The following is a 23,405-nucleotide window of genomic DNA, read 5'->3' on the forward strand; positions in this document are numbered from 1 at the left end:
TTGAGGGGCTTGTAGAAGTTACTGACCCCCCCGGGATAGAAAGATAGACTAACAGAGTAATATAGCGCTCTCAGAATGACTTATGGGGAATTTCTCTTGCCTGCCAGAGATATAATTTTGAAAACAGGGTATAGGATACAGTCCTCAGATGGGGAAGGAAGAGATCTCTGGTGGTTGCCAAGAATACAACCACTGAATGCAAGTCATTTTTACTAGTTTCTAAAGGTTCTTTATAGTCCACGCAGCTAATTCTAGAAGGGTAGTTGGAGAAATGCATGTGGAAAAAAACCCCATTGATATTATTCCAATTTACAGGTTTTGCAGCTGGGCCTTCAAACTTAAAACAGGCCCTGGGGTTAGCCTTGGATCAAATTAAGCCCAGTCGAACATTTATATATAATCATGACCGTTTAACAAAGGCTTTTCCTCAGTGAGGAAAAAAAGGCGGCCCCAAGTGTTTAATAAAGGAAATGGAAGAGGTTAAGAACCATCACGCTGGCCAGTAAAGGCATCTGGTGAATATTAGAAGTGTCAGCAAGTCATAAAAAAGCCAGTTCATCAAGAACATTCCATTTATATATTGCTGACAAGAACAACAACAGAAAATGAAAATATGAGAAGGAGAAGAATAGGGAGACAGAGGGAAAAAACATACACAAAATGGTACCTGTAGTTTTATAAAAAAAATTTTTAAAAATCAAGATAATTTAGAATAATGTTTTAATCTAGCTTCCACTGAGCAATACGTCAGTACCAAAAAAACATGGGTGAATACTGTTTTCTTGATGGATCAGTTCAACATCTTGTTAATCGTTCTCTTCCCCATGTGTAATCACATAAACGAGATTCTTATAATCAAGGTTACCGGAGGGATCTGCAGGAAAAGCACTAAATGTCTGCTTGACCTGAAGAAGATGTACAAAATAAAGGTTAGGAAATGCAGGATGTAGGGGGAGAGTTCATCATTGCAGTTTCCACACAGACATACCAAATCCTAAGTAGATTTCTAGTCCTTAGGGACATAATTCATAGTTTACACTTGGAAGAAAAGAAGTTGTGACAGAGTTTGACAGCAAAACTATTGAAAAAGAATTCACTGTAGGCTGCTCAAGGTGGAATTAGACAAATTCTCAAATGTGAGTTTACTAGAAAAAGCAGGGCCACCTGCTTCGAACTGAAAAGGACTATTACTAAGAATAATCACGTAGAGGCAATAAATCTGGTTTTCACATAAACACTGGTTGCAGTTGCGATGAATCTAGAGTATTTTGACTGAGGTGGACAATCCAGTCAAACACAATATGCTCTAATAATGGGACAAAGTCCATATCTGTATTGTTAGGGGAAAAAAACTTACATAAATGGATATTGGCAACAGGGGTGAGATTGTCAAAATGGTGTAAAATGTTGCCATTATATATACACATATATACACATGTACAGTACATATAATGATACATAGCTTTTTTAGGCTAATGATAGCCAGCTAGCTATAGAGATATGCCTGAAAAATTCTTAGTTGCCAATTCTTAGTGTACAGTACACTTTTGGTTGATTGATTGATTGATTGATTGATTGATTGTCATCAAGTTGTTGTTGACTCTTAGCGAGCACATAGATTTTCTCCATGGCAATCTGTTTCTAACCTGGTCTTTCAGGTCTTCAAATGGTATACTTTGGTTACTTCATCTCAAAAAAGTAGTATAGTGTTGAACAGATCCAAAAAATTGATACTTCTTCCTCATAAAGAAAAACTAAAACGTTTGGGGTCTTTCAGTTTAGAAAAGACAAATACAGTAATTTTTACCACTCCTCCAAAAGGAAAAAAGTTTAAAAATCTATTCCTTCTTATCTTCTACAGTGGCTGGCACGATATCAAATGTATAAGAAGCCTCAGACCCTTCTACTCTAGATTCATCTTGATAAGCAACCACCCTTGTTTAAAAACTTCTAAGAAAATAAAATCCATTTTCACCCACAGGAATTCATTTTGCTGTTGAACAGCTTGTAATTTCATGAAGCTCTTCCTAAGGTTTCATCAAAATCCTATTCTTGTCATGCTCAGGTCAACCCGCCTGGAATAATGGAGAATGAATGGGCTTATCTTCCACGTTATGCAGAGGTGGTTTTATGTTCGTGGGAGCCCTCTAATGAAGACGGGTCAAAACTGTAGCTTCGGGAGGGATTTGAAAAGAAGCAGGTAGGATGCTTCTGAGCAAATATTCAGTCACAATTTTTCCCTCACAATACTGGAATCCAACATGCAGTTCCTTCACACAAATTATTTAGTCCCCCAAATCACCTGTTCTTTCCCATCTCAGCAGTTTAATTTAGAGGACAGGAGAAACTGTTTTGTTGAAAATCAGTCACAGATGGACTAGCAGATGCCAATCTGTCTTCTGCCCATCCCTGTTCCACAAGGTCACACTTTAGTTATCTAGTGACAGCTACCAAATCATCACTTAATCACAGAACCCTAGAGTGGGAAGGGACCTTTTTGGCTATTGAATCCAATTCCCTGCTTTGTGCAAGAGTCCAATTAGAGCAACTTTAAGATGTGTGGATTTCAACTCCTAGAATTCCCCAGCCATCATGCTGGGGGGATTCTGGGGGGTTGAAGTCCACACATCTTAAAGTCTACACATCTTAAAGTTGCCAAGTTTGAAAAACACTGAATTGGAGCATCCACAGGAGATGGATTTTGAGCCTCTGCTTGAATATATTCAAGGAAGGAGAGCTTATCAACTCTCTGAGTAATTGGCTCTACTGTGGAACTGCTCATATTGTTGGGAAGGTCTTTTCAATATTAACTGTAAACTGCCCTCTTGCAATTTAAATCTGTTATTCCGTGTCCTGCATTCTGGAATGACAGAGATCAGGAACAATTGGGAACAGATGGAGAGTCATGCTTCCCTGAAGCCCAAGTCCCTCATCCTTTCCTCTCCAAGACCTTTCCATCTTTATCTCCACCTTTGAGAACTATACTGATGCTACTGAGTGATATGACCTAATGAATATAGATTCGTTCATCTCTGCTTGACATCCAAGATGTCCAAGATAACATCAGCCTGGACCATCCTGAAATCAGGAGGCTGGATTCTACAGCTAGAATAGTGTGTTTTGCTGCGGTTGAGTAAACAGAGCCAATTATCGTTTAATAAAACATGGTTAAACAAAAATCATTGCTCATCACAAGGTATTAACCTACTTTTGGTTGGTTGGTTGGTTGGTTGGTTGGTTGGTTGGTTGGTTGGTTGGTTGGTTATTTATTTATTTATTTATTTATTTGAGTGGTTGGTTGGTTATTTATTTATGTGTTTGTTTGTTTGAGTCAGTGTTGACTCCTGGCGACTGCCTGGACAAGTCCCTGCAGTTTTCTTGGCAAGATTTCAGAAGTGGTATGCCATTGCCTCCTTCCTAGGGCTGAGAGTGAGTGACTGGCCCAAAGTCACCCAGCTGGCTTTATACACAAGATGGGATTAGAACTCATGGTCTCCCAGTTTCTAGCCTGATGACTTAACCACTGTACCATACTGGCCCTAAAAAAAAAAATTAAAAACCAAAAACCAAAATTACAACCAAGAAAAAGAAAAAGCAGGCAAGTGAAAGTCATGAACATAGCCATCTGGCAGGCTGCAAACCATAACCGGATCCCAGGTACATTGGCACAACCATGTTTTTAGAGCCTTTCAGAAGGCAAGCAGGGTTGGGACCAATCTAACCTCCTATTTTATCTAATAGGCCTCTTCTGTACTTAGGTCCTTATTATATTTAGTTTCAAAGACTATGTATAGGGTTCTTTCTTTTTTTCCCTTTACAAGTTGGCATTCCTGAATGGAAGGTAATGGAGGATATCCTAAACTGGAACCTTACAGAAGGCACAGATGGATTAGTCACACCCTCTGCTCATTACAAAATGGATCCCATTGGAATAAATTGAGTCCTTTTTGCAGTGTTAAATGAAGACACTGGAGTCATCTAACCTGACACAGAACAATCCCTCTTACCACAATCTGAACATGCTGGTGTCCTAATTCGGGAGCGGTGGGGGCGGGGGAGGAATAGCTTTTGAGAGACAGTTTATATAACCAGAACATGTTCTTCCCATGTTTTCTGGAATTACCAAATTCTCATGAAAAATTCTCATTCTTTATATCAGGTTGTGATCACAATTTTATATCAAGTTGTGATCAGGAGATCCTTCCCAGCATCTCCTGCCATGAAAATTATCCTTGCCAAATAGAAAAAAATCACATTGGGTGCATGCGGTTTCATTGATAAAGTAAATCTTACCTCTTCATCAGTGAACCGGTCTGCCTGCGTCATGAGCACTTCCTTCATACTGTATAAAATAATAAAATACAATAAAATACAATAAAAAATAGCACAACAGTCACTGACCAAGTTGCTTTATCAGTGCGTGCTAACTTTGAAACTAAAAGGAAATGGGTAGCTGTAAATAGTGTGTATGCAGTGTGATGACTGAAAGGTGCAAAAGCAATAGTTCTCACTATATTCCATGCATCGCCATACTATAAGGTTTCCTTCCTTCCTTCCTTCCTTCCTTCCTTCCTTCCTTCCTTCCTTCCTTCCTTCCTTCCTTCCTTCCTTCCTTCCTTCCTTCCTTCCTTCCTTCCTTCCTTCCTTCCTCTGATGGAATAGAAATAAAATGTTCCAAACATTGAATGGGGCAGGATAAATTTCCTTGAGAGGATTTGGATTACTTTACAACAGAGGTGTGCAACTCTGGTCAGCAAAGGCCACATTCCAAGAGAGGATGGGGCTGGGGCCACTTTGAGAGGGGGTTTCAGGAGTTCTAAGAAATGAAATGTGCCTCCTAAATATCTGCAAAGCAGAAGACACTCATTTTGTCCCTTAAAACTGGAAGCCCCCCAATATGTAGAAAATAGACTTCTCACTCTGGAGACCATCAAAAAGATGGTGATGGGCTATACTTTTTCCATTCCCTCATTTACAAAGTCTTTACAACAGTGATTTTTCCTTCACACTCAAAACTAAGGGGGGACAACTTGCAATCCTCATGCCACATGCAACTCTTCACCAAATTTCAAAATTCCTCTCTAAGCAATCATCAAAGCTCAGCAAGAGAAATGCGTTCCTCTCCCAACAGATAATGTGAAGGAAAGCAAGGTCAATAAGAGGGGGAGGTTGTAGCCTTTCCTTGACCACCTTTGTCTTTCATTCTGCCTACTGCTGGCTTTAGCTCACAAAGTCATCTGCATACAACAGCCATCACATTACTGCCAAGGATATATGGACCTGGACCAAAAAAATTGAGGACCTTGAACATATTCTTGATGGGCTGCTATCAAGGCCAGCAAGTCTCTCCCCATGCTTGGCAACATTCTGAGACATTTCTGATGGTGCTGATGCCCTTTCTGAATCAGATCATTTCCTGATATCATTTTCATGGTCTGACAATATTTACCCATCATTGGAAATTGAAGCAGAATGACTGACAAGGTGCAACTCTCTGTATGTGTGTTTGGTAAGAAAGCACATGAAAGAGATAAATAAAAGGATGCCTAGAAAATGAAGGAGGTGTTTCCCTCTCATAGAAGTAGGTACTAATACCATCCAGTTGTGATATTTTTGATTCCTCTGAGTGCTGGTTGCTGGAGCCAGCTCACTCACGAAGCAGTGTGAATCCTCTGCCTCAGCAGCAAGCTGAGAAAGTAGCAGATCTGGTACCACAACATCACTTGCCTTCCTCTTCATCCATTGCCTGGAGTATCCACCTGCTTGCATACCTTATTATGAGATGTCCTGCTTATGGGCTTTTTGTAGGCATATGACTGTTCTTGTAGAAACAGAATGATGGACTACAGTAATGTCTAGCGTGTTCCTTCCTTATGGTCTTCTGGCCCCACTCTTCACTCTTTCCGTTCTGTACTCCTCTATACTCTTATAACTATATCAGTCAAATGAATCTGGTGAAATGAATTGAATCCATGAAACTCTTGTTTTCCACAGTCAATCTGTTAATCTTTACCATGCCACCAGATTCTCTGATGATCTTATTTCAATTTCTTTTTCAGAAAGTTTGGGCCGCTTTTAGTTGCAAGCAAATAGCATTTTTGGAAAAGCTTCTGAGGAAAGAGGTAGGGGGTGGGATGGGGCAGGGCAGAGCAGAGCAGAGATGAATAAATGCAGATCAGATATAATTCTAAGCATCTGCATATGGCATTATGACATATAAAGAGGGCTGGGGGGGGGGAAACCCTGCACATTTTCCATTATTTATTTTATAGAGAAACAAAGATTCAGATTTTCCAAACAGAGAAGTTTCTGCAGTTGTTGTTTTCCATATTATTAGTTTCCCCAGGGGTATGAAAAGAAAAGATGTCCAACAAGAACAAGATCATAGATCTTCATATTAGATTTTCATAAATGAGTGCCTGAACAATGTCCTTGATGTGGCACACCAGATGACGGGATCTGCAGTCCCAATTGCATCGAGTTCCAATATTAAAACAAGATTGGTAAATCTTAGAGGGCTACTTAAACAGAAATGGAAACAAGTGTGTTTTATTAATTGGGATGGTGCCTCAAGAAGGGTTTCATGGGGCCAATGACATGGTCTTTCATTTCTGGATATGTGCCCAGAAAGGCTCCAAAGCATTTAGAGATGCCTCCTGAATTCTTAAGGCCAAAATAGATGAGTTCTGCAATCAGACTGCTTTACATTTCTGAACACTGAAAACAAATCTGGATTGGAGGCCACATTCTGCCATTCTTCAGAAACAAACCTCCCATCTTCCCAAAGCTTCCTGCTATAGTTATGGCATCAATGTAGTTTGTTACAGGATGCCTTCTAAGATCTTCCTACTACAGTTTGGCTGACAGACATTGCATAGGTTTGATGCAACTGCTGCCTTGAAAAGCATCCTTCAAAGAAACCAAAAAATAATTATGATTATATGTAACTTTTTTAATTTTGTATGCCTACCTTAGTTGGGGAGGGTTCCTACCTTTCTCCATATCAAGAATCAAATGGGGTTCACTGGTCAAATAAATCCCAACATGCTTATGTATATTAATCTATTTTTAGTTAATTGTTTTTACAAATGGAGCCATCAACCAAATGGTAGAGAGCAGTGTTTCTCAGCCTCAACAACTTTAAGATGTGTGGACTTCAACTCCCAGAATTCCCCAGCCAGCATAGCTGGCTGGGGAATTCTGGGAGTTGAAGTCCACACATCTTAAAGTTGCTGAGGTTGAGAAACACTGCTATAAAGTAAAAAGCTCCTATTTTATGCCACCCAGTCATATCCTTTTCCATGGTATACTGTTCCATTCCATGTTTTATCAAGACTCCCTCCAAAAGCCAGTCCCCATTCTGCACCACTGAATACACTCATTTCCTTGAACTGTTATGTGTGTAGGTGGGAGGTAGAATCTTCCTGAAAATGTTATTTCCTAACTATTTTTAAAACATCTTTAATGAAACTGCCCTTATTATTGAAGAGGTTCAGAGTTGCCATGATAGAAAAGTAAACAAAGAAGCCAATTCAAGAAAAATCAACGCACTGAAATCAAAATACACACGCTATGGATATGGACCTTCCACCCTAAAGGGTGGAAATTACTTAGAAGTTCATCTCATTGTGTCACCTCTAACATTTTCTTCTTCCTAGATTCTATATCAGTGCTCTGTTCCCCAGTATATTTTATCCATTAAAATCAATAAAGAGAAGGGTGTGGGTAATCCCCAGATTGTGAGATAACTCTTGGGTTTATGATTTAATTGATTCCTTTTACTGCTCTGAGTGAAACGTACCCATCAGTCTGATCTTTAAAAAAAGAGCCATTTGTTTGATGGCTCCCATGCCATGTGCCGGGTCCAGGGCACTTGCCCCATCTTTAAAAGGACCCTCTCCACGTTATACAGCTTTGGGTGGGTTTTCTAAAGCAACAGGAAAGGGCGTCTTAAGCAGTTGCCGACCTTGCTTAACGAGATGGAAAACTCCTTTAAAATAGGTTGGCAGAAAATGTTGCAACCATTCTAGTTAAGGATTAAGGATTAAGAAACTGGTCCTATGTAGGAAGAAGATTGAATTCCCAGCACTAGAAATTACTACCCTCTGCATTGATTTCCTGTTAGACAGAAAACTGAGTATCCCTTTAGCTATTTAGATAAGGCAGGAAGTAAGATAAAGGAGGATTTTATTTCCCCATAGTGCAGAGGGGAAAGTCTCAGATATTCCAGGCCCTAGAAATAGGCAGGTTGATGGCTAAATTTTGAGTATGGTTAATTGCCAACAAAGTCCGGTTGGTTTCAAATTTGTGGGACTCTTCTTGTAGCAATTTAAGTATTATTATTGGAGAAGAGCAGAAAACAATAATTGCAGTTCTTTAGCTGCTCGTGTGCAAGTAAACTTTGTGCCTGACTTTGGGTTCATGAGGAGATATGTCCTAAAAGAGTGGTCCATGCAGTATGTGTGTGTGTGTGTGCACGCACAGTGTGTGTACATGTGCGTGTGTGCATACATATAATCCATTTCAAATCTTCCAAATGAGTCACAGTTTTCCAAGCAAGAAGTGAAAATATCTCCAGTGGAAAAAATGAAATGGTCCAAAAGGAGGTTAATGAGATGAACGTTCCTATTAAAAGGTCAAGCGTTCCCAGTTTGGGGGTAGTTATTCTGCTATTGCCATTTCTCACTCCTTTAAAAAAAAAAATAATATGGAGAAATGCTATTAATTAATAGCAACCCTGTCATGAACGGGACAAAACTTTCCAAGAGATGAATGGGCGGCTCTAAAAAAAAATGAAAAATAAAAATTAGGCTCCAACGTCTAAACGTTGGGAGTGTATAAATAGGTGTGGAGTGTCAAAATATAGTCATGGAATGGATTTGTAATGATCAATGTTACCCTTAGGTCTAATAACTAAACATTAAGTTCTCTGGTGGTGATGAATGAATGCAGTTGTTAGCAAATTTCAGTAGGTTTCGAGGGGAATGCTTGCTGCTAGTGTGATCATTCCCAGCAAGCAAAACCCTGGGTTTATATATCATATACTAATATCCCATTTGGGCCTCATGTTCATGTAGCTTTCCCTAGCCTGATGCTCTCCAGATATTCTGGCATGATAACCCCAAGTATTCCCAACTGGCATGTGGTTGGGAATTATGGAAGCTGTGTTCCCAGCACACCTGAAGGATACCATGATGGGGAAGGAAACTTTATTTATTTATTTTTAAGATGCATTTAAACCACATTACTCTGAAGGCTCTAGGCCAATGTTTCTCAACCATGGCAACTTTAAGACCGGTGGACTTCAACTCCCAGAATTCCCCAGCTAGCCATGCTGGCTGGGGAATTCTGAGAGTTGAAGTCTACCTATCTTAAAGTTGCTAAGGTTGAGAAACTCTGCTCTGGGCAATACACACATTCAAAACATGTTACAAGGAGGAAGAGAAGAATAAAAAATGATAAAACAAATAATAACAAGCAATCATGGTGTGGATCTTCCTCTAGCTGCTGAATCACCAAAAGTCTTTGGAAAGCCAGGGTTTTGTAATAATCTAATCACACTGAGCAATGAATAATCTTCTAGAAATCTCTGAGTTCTCCTCTGCTTTAAGATCTATATTTAGCATTTTCATGTCTTTCTTCTGCTGATCTTAATCTCAACCACTCTGAAAACTTTCACTGGCCTCACAGAAATTGGACTAAAAGCTGATTTGGAGATCTCATTGACACAGGCCACGATACTACAGACAAAATGCAGACCACAGAAACAAAAATGGGGAGGGAAGGGATTTTTATAAAAAAAAGTAAAACCCAACTTACTAATCTGCTTTTATGTAACCTTTTCCTTCTCGATCAAAAACTCTAAAAGCATTCAAAATGATTTCTTCTGGATCTGTGCCTGAAAAAAGAACAATCAGATTCTTTATATTCTGAACACTTTTTTCTTGCATGGACATTAGTAGTAGACATATTTAATGTGCAATGTTGGGTTGGGTTTTTTTTTAACCATTTGATTCCTATATCTTTGAGGCCTGGCCATTGAAAGCATGAATAGATTCTGCTGCCATCTAAGATAATTCATACAGTTCTGCTAAGGCAGGTGTTTGGGGGGACTTGTTCTACACTTTTCAATCATTTGGGAGATAGCTAAAAGGGAACAATTCCAATTTTCTGCAGCAGTGTTGCTGCTCAAGCATGAGACAGCAATGCTGTCCTAGGCACATTCTGCCACTCATTGTATCTTGAGTTAGTTAGAAAGCATATGTCTGTCATTCTGCAGTAACTGAACCAAACACCCCTGTTTCAATTTTCATAGTCACTCATGAAGATCAGAATCTCTAGTTTACCCAGAGGGAGGACCGGCTCAGTTGTATCATGCTGAGAACTAACAAGGGAACCAAAATTCCAGGCTACTGTTCCACCTCTACAAACGTCTTGGAGATAGATGCTACCAGCATTTTTGGAAATGATCCATGCAGGCAGCATTTGACAGATAATACTCCTCCCTTCATGCTTCTGCATGAGATGAGAAAAGGGCAGATATGTGAACAAATAAATAAAACTACTTGGTCATAACTTTTTGATCTCCAGAAAGTGGGTACTGTATAGCCAACACCAGGAGAGAAATGTGGTATAGACTAGATAAAAGCTAAAGTTGATTTCATTGAAATGAATTAAATATAGTTCATATTATTATTCCTTATGTATTTAATGATTACCTTTTTTATTTCCTTCGGGATAAAAACTGCGTTTTTGAAAGTAAAGATTGTGAAACCAGAACAGATCATCCTTTGGAAGAATGGTAATAGCTTCAAAATAACAGCTGCAAACTAACTCTCGTGTTCGCAGGACAGAGGCACAAGTTCCAGAAACTGGCTGCCAGCTTTAGTACCCGGTGGATTAGTGCCTTGAGAAAATATAACAGACTGTTTCCTCCAATAGTCTCCTTTTAATCTCCTACAGCACATTCCTTGGAAAGAAATACACACAGATACATGTGTTTGATGTTCCTGGTTCTTGGCTCCAAGGTGAAAAGGTCACTTACGCCTTCACAACTACAGAAAATCAATATTACTATTAGAGTTACCCTGTCTGGTAGCAAAAATCTGGATAACCATTAGGGGACACCAACGAGAGCTATAAAATCGACTTTTTGGTGCCCTCTAGAGGTGGTCTGATTTTTGCATCTAAGATATGAGAGCCATAATTATTATTTAAATGACCACCCAACCAACACGACCTAAATCTGAAACACTGCCGAATGAATTGTTATCAATTGCTTCCCCGTCGATACTCCTGGTGATTCACTGAAATGTTGCCATGCCTTTTAGGGGATAAGTATGTTTATGATAAGTAAATGTGCAGAGGCCTATAATATGATCTGTAACCATAACCTCAGGGTTCCATATCAAATGCGTTGATTTAGAGATATGTAAGTTCCACATAATTGAACATCATTGCACGTGGGCTCCACGCAATTGTAAAAGATAGAGAATAAGTGAATACACTCACCTTGTGCAAAATGTGGGAGAAAAGCAAGTACTTATACATTAGATTTTGTGAATCCTGCCACTTCTCTCACTTGAAATGGAATGGCATGATTATTATTAATATTATTCCCCTTTATAGTAATTATAAAACTGGAGGAAGCCATTCAGACCAACAATGAAGATCAAAGTAGTCAGAGGTAACAGGAATCGTTGTAGCTCTTTATATGAGATGGAGAGAGCGACAGATAGATAAAAAAACATATAGCATGCTTTATATTTTAAATAGATATTTGTTTTATTTTTTAAATATTTATTGTGCTTTATACGATAATCTTCTTCTGCCTTTGGTGGAGTCAGTGCAGACAGGTAGTGTATCGATATTTACAATACATCTAATCTGAAAAATTGAATCTGGAAAGTGTAGGTGATGCAGGATTTATAGGCTGTGGTTTGAAAACCTGGGAAGCTGCTGCTAAACCATATAAAATACTGTGCTACCAGAGCCATGGAAAACACCGTCACTAAATGGGGAAGCCCCTGTTTCATATGCCGAAAGGCCCTTATACACATTCACGGACATGCAGGCATACGAACACTGGGGTATTATGTGCAGAGTGTCCGACATTTCACAGGTTGCTAAATATATACAAATCCGGGTAAATCCAATTTGGTTTATTTTCTGCTTTGTGGGCAGATTTCTGCTCTGGCAAAATTATGTCTAGATTTTTAATGAAATATTTAGACATTGCTGGTCTATTCAGCAGGCAGGGGTGAGATTTATATATTTTTGTAAATGTGTGAGATAGCCACGGCTCTGTTTTTCTTTTCTTTTTGCAGCAAAATGCTCCTAGTTTCTCATTTGCAGGGCTTCCTGGAATGACAGTGGGATCATGTGCTCTGATTAAAGGAGGAATTTTTGAATTTGATGTAAAAAAGAAAGCAAAAACCAAGTTCCTAATTGCTCCATACATTTGCAGAAATAGAGGGCTTATTTCTGGGGAATAAAAAACACTAGCAGGATTTTATCTTGCTGGGGATTAAGGCTACCCAATACTCTTGCAGTAAGATTAGTAGAGAAATTCTTTTCTGCTGTTATTGAAATGCATACCAAATTGTTGATAATCTGTAATCAATCTGTTACATTTTACCTATATATAATAACCAGCTAACAGTCTTCTTTCTAGTTTTAAATCACTGGAAAATCAATGACCAACTCAGTGATTAGAATATAAGAATGGGGGGGCGGGGGCGGACAGGGTTGCAGACATATCCTTGTTTTCATTTTTGAAATGCTGGAGATTACATATGTATTTATATTTATAAATCATCTTTTGATCCTAATAAGAACTCTGAAGATATAATATAAAAAACAATACATTAAATATTGGCAGAATAAAACCAGAATAAGAAAGAACTAGGGCAATCAAAATCCAGGATGGGAAATCATTAAAACTGGGTAAATATTTTATTGTCTACTTGAAAATAAAGGAAAGTAAGTCCATTTCCATCTATTTATGTCAAAAGGAAAATATTTGCTAGTCAGGCCCTTACAAAGGATTTGTTGAGCAAAATAAACTCCTCTTTTGCCCAGTTCTTAAACTGGCCTGAAGCTACAGATTTTTATAACACAATTATGCAACAAAGAACGAAGCTGTGAAGGAAGCCACAACGGCAGGTTTGCAGTCCTTTTCCTTCAAAACCCAACACCATAATTTAATTTGGAAAATTTCCCTATTCAAAAAAAAAAAAAAAAAGTATTTCTAGCTGTGCTAGAAATCAGTTAAACGCATCAAAAGTTGGTCAAGGCAGGAGTGGAGGAGTGGGCTGGGTTTCTGGGAATTTTGAACAGGGAGATACATATTCTGACGCCAGATGAGTAGTTAACCCAAAGTAAAGAAAAACGAAAAAGCATTTTGCGTTAATGCCAACCACATGGGTCTCCTCTCTACAAAGGGTTGGAAGAAATGCAATTTGTATACCACACAGAAATGCCTCACTTCATCAAAGCAACCACTTTATGCACCAGCTAATCAATAGAGAATGCTTGCCGCAAAGTTCCACTTCAAAGCGTGGAGTCCAGGAGGATGACAAAATACACAAGACTTATTCTTGTCTTCTCTTGTCTCTCTCTCTCTCTCTCTCTTTTTCCACCAGAAAGGGTGGGAAAACTCTCCAGCGCTGGAGACTTAAAAATCTTTTTAAGGATATAAGCTCGCTAGCGACAGAGACAACTGGATGCTTGTATGAGAGTTGATCCAGCTGGGTTGGTCAAAACCATTTTGTCCTTGAATGCAGAAGCTGGCATTTTATACTATCCACTGTAACAGAAAGCTGTGGGGCAGATTCTAGGCAGAGAAAAACAACCTGCAGCTCCTTGGCCTAATCCACTAAACCCTCTGCAAGTTCAGTTTTTGGTAATAGTGTCTGACCATTTTTAGCAGCTTGTTGCTTGAGAGAGAAAGAAGAGATGCCAGAAAGAGAGACAATTGCTGCCCCACATACTTTGAGCTCTGTCTCCACTCATTTCTGGTTTCAGCCCCACATGCTACTGCCCTGCACCACCAACAGATTACTTCTGAAGGCAAGTGGTCCTTGACAGAGAGAGAATCTCCCACTCACAGCATAGAGGATGCAGGGATTCATCTGTCCATCTTCCAACCCCTGGCCAAAGCTGGTTCACCACCACTCCTGCCATCTACTCACTGCCCATTCACAGAAGTGCTGCAATGCATCATGGGGGTGGCTTGAGCAAGCTGTCTCTTCACTCAACCAGAGAGGCCACACACTAGGGCCGTGTTTCTCAACCTTGGGAACTTTAAGATGTTCTGGGAATTCAACTCCCAGAATTCCCCAGCAAGCCATTAGGTGTTGCAAAAAGGGCTAAGCATTCCCTTCCAGGCAAGACCTAATTTTCAAATTAATTTTCAAAGGTTTCCATGCTTTGTCTGCATACATTTGCACCTCTTATTCTTTCCTTCATTTTTACCAGCTCCTTCTTTTCTTCTCAGCAAATGTAAAGCAGCCCCCTCCACAACTCTGGGGAGCCCTCATCTTTTTATTGCGTAAATATGATCACTATAAAGTTATTCTCTTTTTTTCTGTCTGATCAAAGAGTTGCTCCATTGGGACTGGTCCATTCATTAGGCAGACTATAGCAGCTGCTTGGGTAGGGGGACAGGAGAGATGATGAAGTGGGCCAAGCAAGGGCCTGCTGCCCTTCCAACCCACAGCCTGAAGCAACTGCTCCATTGTACCTCACAGCTGTTCTCCTGAGCAGGTGTCCCAGCAGGCTATCTTGATGGAGTCTTCCAAGCAGTGGGTTGTAAGGACGTGGTGGCATTACCTACATGGGTGGCCATTATAATGCCCTCATACCTTGCTACTCTGAAGAGCCACTCGGAGTATTGTTTACAGACAAGCCAGCAAGCCATTGGGGGGCAGGGGATGAAGAGGGAAGCAATCAGCAAGAGTTTGGTGGCTCCTCTTCCTATCGTAGCCATTCAGTCTTTGCCCTCCCTTTTCTATGTGATATGGCCACAAGGTCTGAGTTTTTATATACACACACACACACACACACACACACACACAAACATATACTGTATGTGTGCCACCTTTCAGTTAAAACCATTTTAAAATCAAAACATTTTAACTAAGAACAACTGGTTATTATATACCCCGTGGTTCAGCAATATCTGCAGTGGTGTGAAGTTGATTGGAGCTATAACACATTTGAATGAATGAATGAATGAATGAATGAATGAATGAATGAATGAATGAATGAATGAATGAATGAATGAATGAATTGCAACAGTGCCCCTGTATTCTTGCAGATTTTTATGCCTATATTTGATATTATATTATTGTAAAGTAAAATAATAACCATATCGGTAATAATACTCCCCAAAACAGGGAGTAGTGACTTACTGAACCTTATCAAGGGAAAGCACTTGGAGGAAATCTACAAAGAAAATCTTAGGATTTACATTGGAATATATGGGGAAAGGCCTTTCTTCAAATGATGTGGTTCCACCCCGTAATATCCCCATCTTGAGTTATGCTCCTTGTGGATGTAATCTGTAGAGTTTTCCCCCTCATCCAGGGTCATCCAGCAAAGAACAATGGCAGAAGATTCCAGCCAGAAGAAAGAAGTATGCTACATCCAAACAAATAAACCACATTATGGCTTAATGTGATGGCCTGTTTCACACAACATGCTGAACGAGAAGCTACTCCTCTCATTTAATTTTGCTCTAGCATGTGATGCAAAGCCTGCCATTGTGTAGATCAGCGTTTCTCAACCTTGACAATTTTAAGAGGTGTGGCTGGGGAATTCTGGGAGTTGAAGTCCACATCTTTCAAAGTTGTCAAGGTTGAGAAACACTGGTGTAGACATAGATGGGTAATCTGCCTTCTCATAAAATGGCTTCTGTGATAGGAATGGCCTTTGGCATTGGAAGGCAAATAGGTGAGGCGGCTCTCCAACATCATCTCTAGACCCCCAGAGTGTTCTCTACACCCCAATAGACTGTTTTCTTTTTTTTTCTGTCAAGAAGACACCTTTCCAACAAGGCATTGAGGCGCAACCATCCACAAACCTGTTTTCTAAGAATATGTATGAACTTATATGATAACCAGAAGCACTCTTGGAAATAAAGATGAAGTAGGGTACTGTGCCTTACAGCAGCCCAACTTCCCACTTAATTGTGTTTTTCCTCATTAAAATAATCTAAACAAGCAAATCAGGTGGGTCAAAGAAGTAGGCAGTGACCAAAGGAAACATCCATTAATATATTGGTGCTACAAGATTTGACAAGTACACACTATCTTAGAAGTGGCTTTCATGTTGGAAGTGGACACACTCAAAGCTTGGGCCCAAGGCTACAGCCCAAGTTACCCCATGACTTTGCTGTGGGAAAGATATTATACCCTAGAACAAACAAACAAAGATAGCTATGTGGGGGTGGGGGAGGGGAAAATAGATCCATATTCCATGTGTGCCATTCTGGCCTGATTGCTCCTTACCTTTCAGTTTCTCACCAAACATCGTAAGGAAGACAGTAAAGTTGATGGCACCTGGAGCTTCCTTGATCATCGCTTCCAGCTCTTCCATTTTAACATTCATACGGCCTGTGATGTAATAGCATTATTCCGGTTATAATACTATGAAAGCCAAGGAAATATCAAATGCAATAATGAATAAACTCACTGTTTTCTGGGAAAACAGAAGAAGATTGTTCAAATATTACCAATATTACCAAGCCAAATAAGGCAGCTTTTTGAAATACTGTGTTTTGGCCACTGCAAACTGGTATCCCTTCAGTCTTCCCCAACCTGTTGCTCCAGATGTAATGGGACTGTAACTCCAGATTTATTCAGAAAATCTGGAAACAGTACTCCTAGTGTATTTACAGTGTATTTAGCTACACAGCCTATGCCTGCAGCCTTACTATTTTTCATCATGCTCACAGTGTTTACGACTTTTCATTCAGCAATTTTTACCTGAAACTAGTAATTATCCTTTTCAATTGCATGCATACAAATTTCCACACAAATCTCTAAAATACTTGTAGTAGTTCCATACTTCAGTGTCATCCCAAATAAACTCATTGCTTTTATTTTTAATTCCATTCACTTTGCTGGAGGCTCCTTGTTTGGCCCCTTTCATCCACTTCCAAAACAAATTTTTTATTTCCATCAAAATACCTCTGCATTTTCTCTCCCTCTTTTATTCTGAACACTTCCTTGCTCTCTTTGGCTACATTTTTTTGTATCTACTTTTTTTCTTTCTATACACATTATACAATTTTTCTCTCACCCTCATTTTTTGCAGCAATCATTTGCAGCAATCATTTTAGCTCATTCACCATAATTCCATCAAGATCATTTTTCATACTTCCCATTAGCATAATTTGCACACTTCTGTGGCATTATGTAACCATTCATTTCATTCTGTTCCATTTCATATTTCCTTGTGTCTAACAGAAACACTCATTCTGTTAGAAGAATATGTTCTAGCACTTTTTACAAAAGATTTGTACTTTCTCCTCCCGCAGTGTGAAGTTTTACTTTCACACTGGTTTCTTTCACTTCTTTACTTTTATTCATTGTTCATTTTTCCTCCAGATGTACTTTTGACACTACCAAATAATGGTCTGTTCACACTCTTGTCAGCTTTGTATTCTTCACTAATTCTCTCAATCTTACATCATAAATGATCAGATCAATTACACTCTTTGATTCACTCCTTTGCAATGCCATCTGTGTCTATTAATAGATTTATAGTTAAGCCACATAGCTGAATCCAACAGACCTTTTCTGAGCAGAAGCTTGCCACACAATCACTATTCTCATTCATTCTTAGGTCTCTGAATAACCTAGTCACTTTTTCTGTATTCTCTCATCTTATCCCACCCCCCGTCCATTCATGTCACCTTACAGAATAATTATTTCTCCTGCGGTCCTTCAGAATTCTGCACAGTTTTCTCCGAAACTCAGCCATAGCTCTTTCATTATCACCATTCACTATGGAGCATAACATACAACTATCACTAACCTATGGATTTCTACTTTCATATGCACCCACAACAATCTAGATGACACCAATTCATACTTTCCGATATATATTTTAGCTCTTTTGATCTTAATTAAATCTCCACCTTCACCTCCCTGAATGTATTTATCAACCCTACTCTACAAAATCAGACTGCCTTCATTCAGATCAATTGCAACCTTCTAACCTTTCTCTTAGTTTAACAGATACACATATTTTAAAATGTGATTTCATTAGTTAATTCATACTTTACATTTATTCCTCTTACATTCCAAGTCACAATCTTCTACATGCCATGATCTTCAACACATGAACCATAGATATTGGCGTCAACCACCCACCATGCTTTTGACCAATCAGGACTTTCACAAAAGGTTTTTAGTAAGATAGAGAACCTATTATGAGATACTGTGGGAAGTAGGCAGAGTTCAGATGGCATGAGAAGAGGTACCACAGTCAGGATGATGTGGCCATAGGAAGCAAACATCTCAAACAGACTCTGCCTTAATTGGTTTGCTATATGTCTGCCTGAGAACTTACTTTTTATAGTTTTCAAGATTGTGTTTTTACCCTGATTTACCCTGATGCCTTTCTGAAATCCATGTGGTAATTGCTTCTTGAATTTGCCAGCTACGTAGGAGTAGACAGGTGTAGGCTAGTTCTTTCTTACAGTCAAAGACCAAAAATATACAAGTCACATAATTAATAAAATTACTAACAACTGAAAACATCAATAAAATTAATATTAGTCAGTCAATTCCATATGAATTCTCCAGGCAATACAACAATATTTAGAAACATTTAGCAAAATTGTCATTCTGTAGGTACTGAAGATAGAACAAGACTGAGTGCCCAGGAAAATTACCAGTTAATTGAATTATAAAACAAGTGTAGACGTCTTTATAAAAAATACGGTGTAAAACAAAATGGGCTATGGTTACAATAAGGGCCATTCTGCAGAGCGAGAGCCAGTCTTCACACTGTATGAGTTTTTTTTCTATATTTCCCTCCATTATGGAACATTATGGAAACAAGAGCCAGTTTGGTGTAGGGGTGAAGGCACCAAGCTAGAAAGTGGGAGACTGTGAGTTCTACTCCTGCTTTACGCATGAAGCCAGCTAGGTGATCTTGGGCAGTCCTCTCTTAGCCCAAGGAAGAAGAAGGCAAGGGCCAACCACTTCTGAAATCTTGCCAAGAAAACTGCAGGGTCTTGTCCAGGTAGTCGCCAGGAGTCAAGACTGACTTGAAGGCACCAAAAAAAAAAAAAAAAAAAGGGGTGGGGGAAAGGAAAGGAATTCCCCAAAAGGAATGTATATGTTGGTAACATATAAAAATCTACCAATGTCATAGCTGTTCTGTATTTTGATACTTCAACTTGACTTGAGTATCTAATTGCACTGAAGTTAATAGACTGACTACATCAACTGATTCCTGTTGGCAAACAGGCTGGCAATTCACTTTTGGCTATCAACTGTGGCTACACCTGTGCTACATGCAGCATCCCCTTGCTGGCCAACATACTGTTGCCCATAAGCCAACTAAGAAGCACCTGCCGTGTACTTCTTACATACACACACAGGATAATCTCTCTTCCCAAGAAAATACTTTAAAAAGAGAGAGAGAGACTATCAGCATACGACACATTTTTTTGTGTGAGTCTGTCTATCCTTACCCAGCGCAGCAAAAGTGTCTCTCAGATCAGCCTTGTCAATGAAGCCATCTCGGTTCTGATCCATGATAGTGAATGCCTATTGAGGAACAAAACATTAATGAACATTTGGAATCCCGCAAAGAAGCACTTTCAAAATAGTGTGCCAGGAGACCCTGCGTGCTCTTCAACCCTTTGTATCAGAAGACAGGAACCTCTGTAAAGTGTTTCAGTCCTTACAACAGGTGTAACAAACTCTGACTCCCTGTATAGTTATTTCACACTGATGATTGCTGCTCCACCTCTTCTACGTGGTCTTGCAAGTATAGGCAATCTGGTAGGAGTCCTTGGTGTTCTCTGAGCTTGGTTGTTTTCTTGCAAACGGTCCGTTACCTGGCTAGGTAACATCTTCAGTTCAACCCTGAGCTACACATATTCTCTTCAGTCTGGTAGGACTCCAGCCTGTGATGACCTCCCTGGGTTGTCTCTCATGGTTTAGGTGAGGTCAGGTCAAGACGGGATGGTGACACTTGCAGAAGTGATCTCAAATGCTTGGCAGACAGATTGCTCCAGAATAGTTTAATTTCTTGCAACCTGGCCTTCTGTTTATACTCCCCCTTCCAGAGTATATGATAAGCAAATAGAGACTCCTTTGCTTAATTTTCACTGAGCTGTTAAATAACTGTTAAAATGTCTAGCCAGATTAAATAGGATGATGATAATGATTGATGATATTAGGAATTTCCACCATCACAAGCAAGAATGATTTTTAATCCTTTTCAATTAACTCAGCACAATCTTAAGCAACCCCACTTGATGCTTCCCAGGTGTGTTGGACTACAGTTCATATTATCCCCAGCTAGCTGGGCCATTATCCACATTGGCTGGAAATGTTGGGAGTTGCAGTCCATCACATATGAATGGCAGACTTCAAACCTCAATCAAACCCCTTTGATTGAGCAAATAAAGCCTTAATTGCTGCTTTTTTAGAATTGCAAGTTATCTGTAAACCATCTGCTTTGCTTCATAAATAAGATGCACTTACAGTACCAAATTGTTTTTTCTTTTTTTCCCCAGTCTACTGGATATTAAGTTTATTACTCCAGAGCTAGGTTTGTTTTGAAGGGTCCTGGCGCCTGCCGATTATTTCATCATATTTTAAAATTTATATTTATTATGAAATTTATTTTATGAAATTTATTTTATTGTATTTATTATTAAATTTAAAATATTTCTAACTACCTTTTTATAGAACAACTCCTCCAAGGCATACAATAAAATTAAAGCTGTACATACTAAAATATAATAATGAGAAATCATAAAACCAGATAAACATTAATCAAACTTTAATCAAACTTATAAAAGCCAACATTTAAGATACCTAGTCTATAGCCCTGGGATTCCCAGTTCACCTGTCATCCAAGAACTAACCAAGACTGACCTGGAGCATCTGCAGGGAGAGGTCAAAAAAGTCAAGAGGATGGCTGTGACCCTGTACACCAAGCCCTGATCACACATTCACGGTCACCAGTTTGACTTTTTGGCCTCCCACAGACATCCTTGGGTCCCAACATCGCTTCTAAGATCAGCCAAAGTCACTTGGTTGGGGAAGCTATGATATAAAACAGAATAAAATCTTCAGGGGTGTGCAAAAAAGTCAAGATGGTGGCCATGATGGTGCAACTGGAGCTCCTCCCATTTTTATGTGCGATGGGCTACCTCTTTTGCATGTGCGAGTGACAAAAAGGGGTAGAGCTTGTAGCAAGGTGGCACAATGCTTTGCAGCAAGGGCATCTGTGGCCAGGAGGGGATATCAGAATTCAACTTGGTAGTAGCAACTGTGTGATCCAAGCATTGTCTTTTTGTACAAGTGAAGACGTCACAAGCACATACAAAGGGCAAGGCTTCCACTGTGTGGTTGTGGACACCAGCTTGACATTTCTGACCCCCCCTCCCATGATGCCACTGCCCGTCCCCAGACATCCTGCCTCCCAGGGTAAATGACATTACAGGTAGTCCTCAGGTTATGACAGCAATTGAGACTAGAATTGCCATCGCTAAACAACACAGTTGTAAAGTGCAATGTCACATGACCATGTTGCTTAGTGACAGCAATTCTGTCAGTCCCAGTTACTGTCATTAAGTGAGGACTGTGCTGGTCGTTAAGTGAGGACCTCATGTGATTTTGACTTCTGACTTCCTGCTGGCTTCCCCATTGACTTTGCTTGTGGGAAGCTGGTTAGGAATGTCAGAAATCATGATCACGTGACAGTGGGGATGCTGCAAGAGCTGGAACTTTGAGGTCCGGTTGTAAGTACCATTTGTTCAGTGCTGTCATAACTTTGAACAGTTGCTGAACGAGTGGGCATTAAACAAGGACTACCTGTAAGCCCTTCTCCCCAACATTCACAAGTCAAAGATGGAAGTGACCCACATTAGATGCCAGCTCTGCCTCCAAACCCTTTTGTCCTCCATAATAAAATTTCCACCCCACAGGACCAGCTAAGAAAGGAAGAGTTTCATATTAATTTATCTTCTCAATCATTAACTTAAAATCATGAAGCAATAAATGGAATGTACCTCTTTAAATTCCTGAATCCGGCTTTGTTCGAACATGGAGATAATGTTGGAACTGCTTCCTTCTTTCTTTTGCTTTGCCATTTTGGGAGCCTACAAATTCAAAACGAGGAGAATCATATTAGAGGAGTCGTTTGCGATCAGGCAGGTACTCCCCTGAAGGTCCTGAGGAGCTCTTAATACCTGCCAAGGTCCTGTAATGGACAGAAGGAATCACTTTGAGGAACAGGAGGAAGAGCCACTGCCAAGACAACAGTCAGATAAAAGGAATCTGAGTCTGGGATAGAACTGTAACCTGAGAAAGCACCTCAGACAAGACCCTCCCTACTTCTCACAAAGGTAAAGGAAGGGAGGGGGAGGCACATTCAGACTTGCAAGATTCTGTTACCATAACCTTATAATAAAAGTATTAGCATTCATAACTTTGGTTTCCTACTCCGATCTACCTTGAAGGGCTGACAGGTCCCTGCTTCACTAGTTCAATTTTGTTTCAACCAGGGCTGTCCCAGGGAGTCAAAATAGTCAAGATGGCAGCCACAATCATGCAGTTGAAGCTCTGCCCTTTTTTTATGTCCGACATGCCATATAGGAGGGTTTAAAAAAGCAAAGATAGAAAATGACCAACACGTTCAGTAACCACAACTGTGATCAAACATAATGAAGCTCAAAAGCACATTCAAAAAATCCATGTCCCCGCAGGAGTTATTATGAGTGGTAAAGTGTATTGCTTAATTACTTGATTTAATTAGTACAGTTTAACAACTAATCTATTGTTAGTAGATTTTATAAGTTCTAGTTTATTTATTCCTTTTATTATAAAGTGGTTACCTGTTTGATATTCCATTATGCCATTAGAGTTAGAGGTGCCTAGCTTTTTAATATGTCTTCTTTGCATTTTTGTATATTCTAAGTTAATTGATATCTCTTTTTTTCTGTTTGCATGATTAGTTTCTAAGTGCAACATAATTAATGTATTGTTGTTGTTGTTACTACTAGTAGTAGTGGAGTGAGTTCAGAAAGCCCTCAATGTGGATAGCATAATTATATAGTTTAGTCATTAGATGGCGGTAGACTAGGGTTGATGATTAATGTCTTTTCAGTTTCTCATTTTCCAAGGCTGAATTTGAAACAACTTATAATG

The 23,405-nt window shown here is 39.5% G+C and overlaps 1 protein-coding gene across 2 annotated transcripts; it reads right to left on the reverse strand.

The window, feature by feature from the left end:
- Window positions 1-806: 806 nt before the first annotated feature.
- Window positions 807-22,357, reverse strand: MYL10 (myosin light chain 10). 2 transcript variants are annotated; one of them, XM_025172843.1, is made up of 6 exons: window positions 22,268-22,357; window positions 19,712-19,787; window positions 16,512-16,616; window positions 9,820-9,898; window positions 4,294-4,342; window positions 807-905 (listed from the first exon to the last, which is right to left on the reverse strand). In XM_025172843.1, the coding sequence occupies exons 1-6, from the start codon at window positions 22,346-22,348 to the stop codon at window positions 807-809; spliced, it is 489 nt and encodes a 162-aa protein (XP_025028611.1). In that variant the 5' UTR covers window positions 22,349-22,357. The 2 variants fall into 2 exon arrangements, with proteins under 2 accessions (XP_025028611.1, XP_088008389.1); XM_088152263.1 differs by lacking the exon at window positions 19,712-19,787 and having other exon boundaries at window positions 22,237-22,351.
- Window positions 22,358-23,405: the final 1,048 nt, after the last annotated feature.

This window comes from Python bivittatus, unplaced genomic scaffold (genome assembly GCF_059951505.1).
Source record: "Python bivittatus isolate LINGU-HERP-01145 unplaced genomic scaffold, Pbiv_v1 ctg000690_np1212, whole genome shotgun sequence".
Taxonomy (NCBI): Eukaryota; Metazoa; Chordata; class Lepidosauria; order Squamata; family Pythonidae; genus Python; species Python bivittatus.